Source organism: Capsicum annuum, chromosome 3 (assembly GCF_002878395.1).
Source record: "Capsicum annuum cultivar UCD-10X-F1 chromosome 3, UCD10Xv1.1, whole genome shotgun sequence".
Classification (NCBI taxonomy): Eukaryota; Viridiplantae; Streptophyta; class Magnoliopsida; order Solanales; family Solanaceae; genus Capsicum; species Capsicum annuum.
This window is the reverse complement of record NC_061113.1, coordinates 253342816-253351399: the sequence shown is the minus strand read 5'-3', so window position 1 is coordinate 253351399 and position 8584 is coordinate 253342816. Positions and strand designations below refer to the sequence as shown.

The following is an 8584-nucleotide window of genomic DNA, read 5'->3' as shown; positions in this document are numbered from 1 at the left end:
ATAGGCAGCATACCTTGTCAATAGGGTTGGGTGTAAAACACCAAGAACTGAATTACCAAACTAAATCAAAAAATTTGGTTATTGATATTTGGTAATTCAGTTGGTATTTAGGAGTAAAATTTCAACATTTCGGTATTTAGCATTGGGTTCGGTACAAAATATTAAATACCATTTGGTATTGAATATTTATCGAATACCAAATTTTATATATATATATATATAATACGATGCGTCTAACCAAATACCGTACTGAACCAAAATTTAATTTACCGATTATTGAATTATCGAATTGATGTTTATAAGTATGGTATGTGGTATCTACCCGCAAATATTGATTACAAAATTATCAAACCCGAACTTCAAAAATACCGAACCGAACACTGAACACTCACCCCCTACTTGACAATATATGGTATGGCCAAGTTAGACTTTTGCATATGAGCTTAAGAAATTCCCTTTGTGGGATGGACAGGTTGCCCAGTGAATTAGTTGGGGTGCATGCAAGCTGGCAGGAGCTCCATTAGTATCACTGAAAAAATGAATAGCACAATATAGAGTAGGGGTGGGCATGGTATGGTACATACCGAATACCAAACCGAAATCGAAATTTTTTATACCACGGTGTGGATGTTATGGTATTTGCTATGGTATTTGGTAGGAATTTTAAATTATTTTGATATTTGGTACGGTATTTGATATTTATACAATAAATACCGTATACCACACCAAAGTTTTTTAATAACATATAAAACCCATATATATATATTATATTTAAGATTATTAAATATATTTATATATCATCTATTAGCCAGTTGAACACAAAAGTAGCTTTTATTAAGAAATAAATTTTTTGGGATGCTTATTATTTAGGAGTACTATGCTTAAGTTTAAGTACTATTGTTCAGAGTTTGCATCTCGGACTATTCAATCATGATTGAAATGTTATTTTTGTGTAATTGATTAAAAAAGATAGTTGTTAGCCTAACATGATTGAGACGTATTTAAAATTTAAAGTTATAGTTTGTTTATATGAATATATATAATAAGAAATCAAATAAAGTATGGTTACCGAATTACCATACCGTAAAATACCGAATTAAAAATATCGAACTAATTTGATATGGTAATGGTATTGTTCTTTTAGATACCGAAAATCGAAGTGATCATACCGAAGTTTAAAATACCGTATCATACCATACTATGCCCACCCCTAATATAGAGTATATTCCCAACTATGGGAAAAATTTATGCTCATACATAGTTACAAGTTATGACATAATGATAATCTGATTTATACTGATAATCTGAATCAAAATTGATTCCCATTGTGGAGAAATTTCATGAAGACTTTAGGTTACTGCCTCTCTATGTCATTACATTATGGTCCATCTTATGTTTGCAGGTATAGAAAACAAGAAATTGTTGGTAAGTAGGTTATATGGAAGCCATACATGGTTTGTTTTCTAATTTTTTTTTGGGTTCTACAACTTAATGAGATGTAGAGTGCAAAACGTCTTTCAACTCCATGTGGAACTTTCTCTGTCTGTTTTTTTTTGGCCTTGAAACTTGAATAAGCCTTCCGTTATGTGTCAATAAGCAGAAAACTTTCCATTTGATTATTCTGCACACCATATATATTTTTTGAAGATCTTTTTCACTCGAGGAATTTGCACCATTCAACCGGAATATAGGTTCGCTTCCCTATAATTATTAATCTTTCTCTTGTTCTTTGCATTATAGGGGAAGTTTTGACATCTTAGGTGATCTGGATTTTTCACCTGGGATGTTTAATAACTTTATCCATGCTCATCCTCCTTCTAGAGTTAGACGTAACGTATATGAGTTTTCAAGGCTATTTCCTGATACTCTTAAATTTAGACTCGTTCCATGTGGGGATAACTAGGCAAGTCAATTCAACGATATTGTCCGGACAAAGAAGATATGAGACTGTATTTCCTTGCAAGTGAGAGAGTAAGCTCAGCTTTTGCCTTATATATCTTTCGAAAAAGGGAAAGGGTTGCAAAATAGAAGGGCACCTTTTCCCAGGAAGGTTTTTACTAGAAATTGATTTGCATTTCCCATTATATGCAGGTCTGAGGATCTATATTGCTCTGGTAGTGTTCATGCGTATTAAAGATATGGTGATGAGAAGCAGCTCAACATTATTTATAAGCATTCTCATCACCAAATCTTTGTTACGCAAGAACTCCACCAGAGCAGTATATATTTCAGACCTGCATAAAATGAGAAATGCAAATTAATTTCTAGTAAAAATCTTCCTGGATAAGGACGCCACTTCTACTTCACAACCCTTATCCCTTTTCAGATAGACATATATATGGCAGAAGCTGACCTTTCTCTCTCACTTGCAAGGAAATACAGTCATGTATCTTTTTTACCCGGAAAATGATTGTTGAATAGACTTGTCCAGATTGCCTCACGCGATACTAGTTCAAATTTAAGAATACCAGACAATAGCCTTGAGAAATCATACACCTTACGCCTGACTTTGGAAAGAGGATAAGCCTGGACACAATTATTGAACACCCCAGGAGCGAATTCAAGAGCACATTTGATGTCAAAACTTCCCCTGATACACAAAGAGGAAAAGAGACTATTAATTATAGGGAAGAATGCCTTTTTTTTTCAGCTGAATAGTTCCAATTGTACAGATGAACAAAAGATCTTCAATATATATATGTAATCTGCAGAATAATCAAAAGGAAACTTTTCTGCTTTTTGATGCTCAGTTTTACCTGTGTCAACTTATGTTACTAATTAAAGTACGTGATAAAGGGTACTTACTTCCAGGAATGAGCTAACACAGGATCACAAGGGTGTGTCATAATTTGATTCATCAATGGACTCTCATTGGCAGCACCGGGACTCTTAAGCTCACCAGAACCTAAATTGTAGGCTATATCAAATAGAGTATATGATAGGAAATGAAATTTCTGGTGAATAAAGATATAAGAAGATGACAAATAAAAAAAAATAACAAATACAATAGATGTTGGTGAATACTAACCTTTTGAAGCTTGTACCGTGTTTTTGATCCATTCTGTGATTTTAGTGTTTTTGACATTCTGAGGATTTGTATATCTTGCTGACCCTAAAAGCTGTTGTAGTGGGCTCTTCGCAGGAAAAGAATTTGAAGTTTGAGCTCCAGACGTGCTAAAACTCCCTCGAGTCCCGGTTGCCATAGATTTTGTTTTCACAACTCTTGAGGAGCCAATGATGTTCAGTGGATTTCCCTTTTCATTGAGGCTCGATGGCAGACTGAGTGCTTCTTCAATAGGCAGATACTTCATTTTCCCAGTCCGTACCTCCTTTTCCCAATTAATACCATGAGAACCAGGAAACTTATTGTGTTTCCTTGGTGGCGCAATGCTTTGACAAATCTTTTCAGAAGCATGCAACATGGATCCTTTGCCCTTATCACATACTACATAGCACCAATCCTTTGGTGCTTCTACACAACAATTCAACACGCAATATATGAAAGGAATAGAAAAGGCAGATTTTTTTATAATAGAAGGTAAATAAGAGAACTGAATGAAACAACATAATAATGCAATGTATCCTCGGAAGTAATTCCATTTTCAGATATCAAAACAACATGCTAATCTCCACGTGTTCATCTTTGGGTCTCCGATTTTCGACTTTTTCGTCTTTCCAGTTAGATGTCCCAACTTTTTACGATCATCGATTGCAAACTCTTCCAATTGTGCCCATTTCAGACAGTTCTTCCTATTTAATCGATGAGAAGTTAACTGGAAGGGCATGTGAGAAACATTGCCTCCTTGAGTCATATGATTTGGAGCTTCCAAAGAAGACATTTTGTCTTCTTTTGATATTCCATATTCTCCCTGAGAAGCTATTTTGGCCATATGGTATTAGGGCAAAAATTCTAAGTCTGATACCATGAATGTTTAGATACTGCAAAAATATGTTTTTATTCATAGAGTTGCACAATATTTATAGGTGAACAAGAAGATCAAAAGAATCTAATCAATCCCTAATTCCTAGGAGTTATGTTGTGCGGACTCATTGATTTCGCTGATGAATCCATCCCAACGCGGCGCTGGTACGGGCTCAGGGTACGTCTCTGATTTGGTAAAACAAATCCGAAGACGTTGATCCAACATCAAGAATAAAGTTGGTTGTCATCGTCGTCGTAAGAAAAACCAGTGACTGTAATTATTGTCGTCGCCAGAAGGGAGAAAATAGGTGGTCACCATCGGAATCCGGCAAGAATCCGGCGACAATCATCATCAGAATCAGCGACTGCTGTCATCGTCGAAATTTGGCGACTGTAATTTTGTCGAAGGAATTTGAATCGTTGGGAAGAAACAGAAAGTGGTTGAGGATTGTGATGATGACTCGTCAGATCTAGTTTTTAATAATATTTTTTAAAATATGAAAAAAAGTTTATATTAATATAGTCAAAAGATATGTGTGTGTGGTTTCTCATCCAAGAATTTCTATTTTAATATATATGTGTTTGTTGATTTCCCAAAAATACAAGTATATACCAATCCTAATTAAAAAAAGTAACTAAAAGTTATCTTAAAAGTTAAAAGTTGATTTTTAGAATATCTTTATAACTTTATATTTATAATATTTAATTTTTTAGTCAAATTCCTACATCGGTATCCATACTTGGATTCGCACCTTAGAGTTTTAACAATTAAATTTTGACGAATCCGACTATCAGATTTACACTGTTATTAGATACTCGAAGCCGAGTTTATGCAACTTAGCCTAGGAGATAAATGAATCAAGGGATTTCCTCTAATCTATTCTTCTAGAGTAACAATATATGATATCACATATTTACAGCAGATTGCAATCATATATATCTGCCTACTCAATTGTGAAGCAGATTAGAATCAAATCTGTTTACTCATCCATGGAGCAAATTATGACTAAATCTGTGAACGACACCTTTATTTTGGAATCTTAAATAGAGATGAAAAATGGAACAAAACTAGAAGCCTAAATGGAAGTAATATGACCTCTTAGGGTAAAATTAGGACCTCTTCGAGCTGTCTAATCTTCATTCTTCAAAGAGGATCCTAAATGATATTGGATATTCGGTTTTTAAGGTCCCACAAAGTTCCCTCTTAGTCTGAACCTTAGGGCGTATCGAGTGAGACATGATCCCAACCCTAAAAGATTGAGAAGTGGCTTACTAAGTGAGTAATGTGTTAACCATATAGAATTTCCTTAATTTCCACTTTTTATCATGTGGGAAATCTGATAAGCTTTCCATCTATATAAGATTTGCCCAAATCGGACTCTCGGATAAGAAGTTATTATTGAATGCATTATATTGATATTTCCCATGAATTAAGAGTCAAATGGCATAATTTCTACATGTTTTCTTGAGTATTTAAAGCTGGGTATAAACCCCATAATTTTACTCCTTGATAAGCTAATATTTGCATTGTTGAGATATTGAAGCATATGGCTATATTGAGATTTTAAGGTAACTTGCTGAAATTCCCAAATTTCCACATGATTTATGAATCTATATGCTATATATTATCCTTTTGATAAGCTTTAACTTGAGATTGAATAATGGGTTAGTAAGCCCTATTTGAGACTTGTGGAATTATGAACTCTTGTGCTATGAGCACCCATGTTTTGAGTATTTTGAGATGATTAAGAAATGAATTGACCTAACGGTCCTTGAGCTTTGAAATGCACTTCACTATATGAGATTATCGATTTGATTATTGGGTTCGTGGTGAACCATGTGATTGTTCTAAAAGTGGATTTTTATGAGATGAGCGCAGATAATCTAAAGGGAGTAGTATTTAGCACCGAGTGGGTAAGTTACTACAATTTCTTATCCCAAAACTACGAGCCACTATAGGTTGGGCCTGAGGCTGAGTTTATAATGATTATGATTGGGCCTGAGGCCGAGTTTCATTTAGCGATCACTAGACCTAGGTTATACTCCCTGGCAAGAGTATGATGCTCCTCCCCAACATGGGGTCTCTTTCTTAGGAGGACAAAACGTTGGACTCCATGTAGCTCGCATGGTTTATGTCGGTTACGAGAACCTCCCTTGACATTTAGACTTCGAGATCAAATAATTATTTTCCTTCCCTATAATCTATTTTCCTAAATGGTTGAATTGCAAAGATGTTTCCCCAACTAAAGTATTTTCTTGATGTGAGTTATTTCCTAAATGAAAGCATCTTCCCTTGTTATAGTACTTTTTATAAAGCCTTGAGATAAGTTGTTTCCATAAACTAGAATGCCTTTACATTTGAGTTGGAGTGATTTCCCTAAAGCTTGAGATGAGATATTTTCCTAAAGTGAATAAAATTCCTTCAAGTATGTTTTCAAGTTATATGATTCCGAATTCCAAGTATATGAGTTCTAAATAGTTATGAAATGTTGAGCATTGAAGAAGTTTTACCCTCCATGAGACTTATGCATGAGTTGAAAGTATTGTTTAAAGTACCTTAGCCTTTGGGTATTGAGAACAAGAGAAGATTTTGAATTTTGAGATTAAATGATGATGACTCATGAGATTTGTGTTATATGCTCCATTCTACATGACTTATGAGCTTTATATTTATACTTGTTCAAGTCATGTGACCCGTCTCATAATGCATACATGATTTTATTAAAGAAGATTGTTACTAATTTATTCATATGCATTCACCCCCGCATACTCAGTACATTCCAAGTACTGATCCACATATATGTCTATGTGCTACATTGTGTCATAATGTAGGTTCAGGTGCTCAGTCCTAGCCTTGCTCGTGATTCTTCTAGTACCTTGCGTATGTTTTCTATAGTAGTGAGTCCTCGTGATTCGAGGACCGATCTTCAGATATTTACCGTACTTGAGAGACTATATTTTATCTTCAGTTCATTTTGAGTCAGTTGGGGACCATTCCCAATGGCTCTCTAGATTTTGATTTGGAGAGGCTTATCAGACTAGTGTTAGACTTGTGATGTGTCGAGGGTTTGATAGTGTGGTTTTGTTGAGATTTCTCTATATTGTGGTCTTATGGATCGAGTATCTTTTCCGTATTTCCTTTTATGTTATATGACTATGCTAGTGTTGAGTCCATTCTTATCTTGAATTGAGTGTCATTGGTAGAAACCATCTCCAAGGGTTAGCTTGGGGCTACTCATAGCCTTAGACACCGTGTGACATCCCAGGAGACGATTTTGGATCGTTACAAACTTGGTATCAGAGCCTAAGGTTTCTAACGAGTCCTAGCGAGTCTGACAAGCCGCATTAATTAGAATCTTGATCTTCGGTATGTAGAGCGCCACACCTATGAGCAAGAGGCTACGAGACATTTTAAGAAAAAAAGTTGTTTCTTCTTTCAGCTTCTATCGTGCCTACGGTTTTCCCTCTTATCTAAGGATCCGTGCTTTTCTATTTTTAGAAAATGCCTCCTCAAAGAGTAAATGTCTGCGGAAACAATGATGAGCAACCCCCACGTATTGATCCTTTGAATGAGATGGTGTCTCATGCTGAGTTTAGGGCGGCCTTTCAGGCGTTAGCCCAAGTGGTCATTGCAAATGTTCGGGCCAATAACCATGCCCCAGTTGCTAATCAGCAAGGTGGTGATGTAACCGTGGCTAGGATTCGTGACTTTATGCGGATGAACTCGCCTAAGTTCTATGGGTCAAAGACAGATGAGGACCCACAGTTGTACTTGGAGGAGGTGAGGAAGATCAAAAATGTGATGCACGTTTCAAAAGAAGAAAGTGTTGAGTTGGCGTCCTACAGACTGAAGGACATTATTTATGATTGGGGAGGAAGGGTAGAGGTAAGAATGCCGCCTATGACTTGGCAAGTTTTCCAAGATGCCTTCTTGGATCAGTTATTTCTACTTGAGATAAGGGAGACAAAGATTGAGGAGTTTATGAACTTGAGATAGGGCTCCATGACAGTTAAGGAGTACTATTTGAAGTTCAATCAGTTGGCCAAGTAGGCTCCTGATTTGATTTCTGACACCCGAGCTAGTATGAGTAAGTTTGTGACCATGTTTCTGGGATGGTACTGAAGGAGTGTAGGGCCACTATGTTGAATAAGGATATGGATCTGGCTAGGTTGATAATGAATGCCTAATAGATAGAGGCGGATAAGCTTAGAGAAAGAGATAGAATGAGGGGTAGCAAGAGGGAGAGATCTTATCAGCATGAGTTTAGCTGGCCTAGGTTCCATGGAGGGAACCGCCCCCGGTTTTAGAGATGTCCATCCATTCCAGTTCCTTCTTCAGCTAGTGCTCCCGCGCCTGGAGGTAAGCTAAAGCAAGGGAGCAGGTATTTCATGTCTGGGCCACAGAACAGTGTTAGTAATAGGCCCCGTTATCCTTCTTGTGCTAAATGTGGTAGGAATCACCTTGGGGAGTGTTTCGAAGATGTGAGAGATTTTTTTGGTTATGGAAAGCAGGGCCACATACTTAGAGATTGTCCCTATGCTAGACAGCAGAATAGAGATGCCCAACCTCAGGCAGAAGATGCTAGTGCACCAGATCCGGTACCTCGTCCCGCCCCTACTCAGGGCGCTTTTTCTAGCACCGTTGGCGGTTAGTGCCAGAAC

The 8584-nt window shown here is 36.6% G+C and overlaps 1 protein-coding gene across 1 annotated transcript; it reads right to left on the bottom strand.

Moving 5' to 3' along the window:
* Window positions 1-2761: 2761 nt before the first annotated feature.
* Window positions 2762-4377, bottom strand: LOC107865917. The gene is made up of 2 exons (XM_016712106.2): window positions 3029-4377; window positions 2762-2905 (listed from the first exon to the last, which is right to left on the bottom strand). The coding sequence occupies exons 1-2, from the start codon at window positions 3420-3422 to the stop codon at window positions 2802-2804; spliced, it is 498 nt and encodes a 165-aa protein (XP_016567592.2). The 5' UTR covers window positions 3423-4377; the 3' UTR covers window positions 2762-2801.
* Between the last annotated feature and the right edge of the window lie 4207 nt (window positions 4378-8584).

Coding starts and splice junctions, on each gene's coding strand:
- LOC107865917 (XM_016712106.2), bottom strand. CDS start 3,422: ATGTTGCATGCTTCTGAAAAGATTTGTCAAAGCATTGCGCCACCAAGG. Junction 2,906..3,028: donor CACGGTACAAGCTTCAAAAG/GTTAGTATTCAC, acceptor CCTACAATTTAG/GTTCTGGTGAGCTTAAGAGT.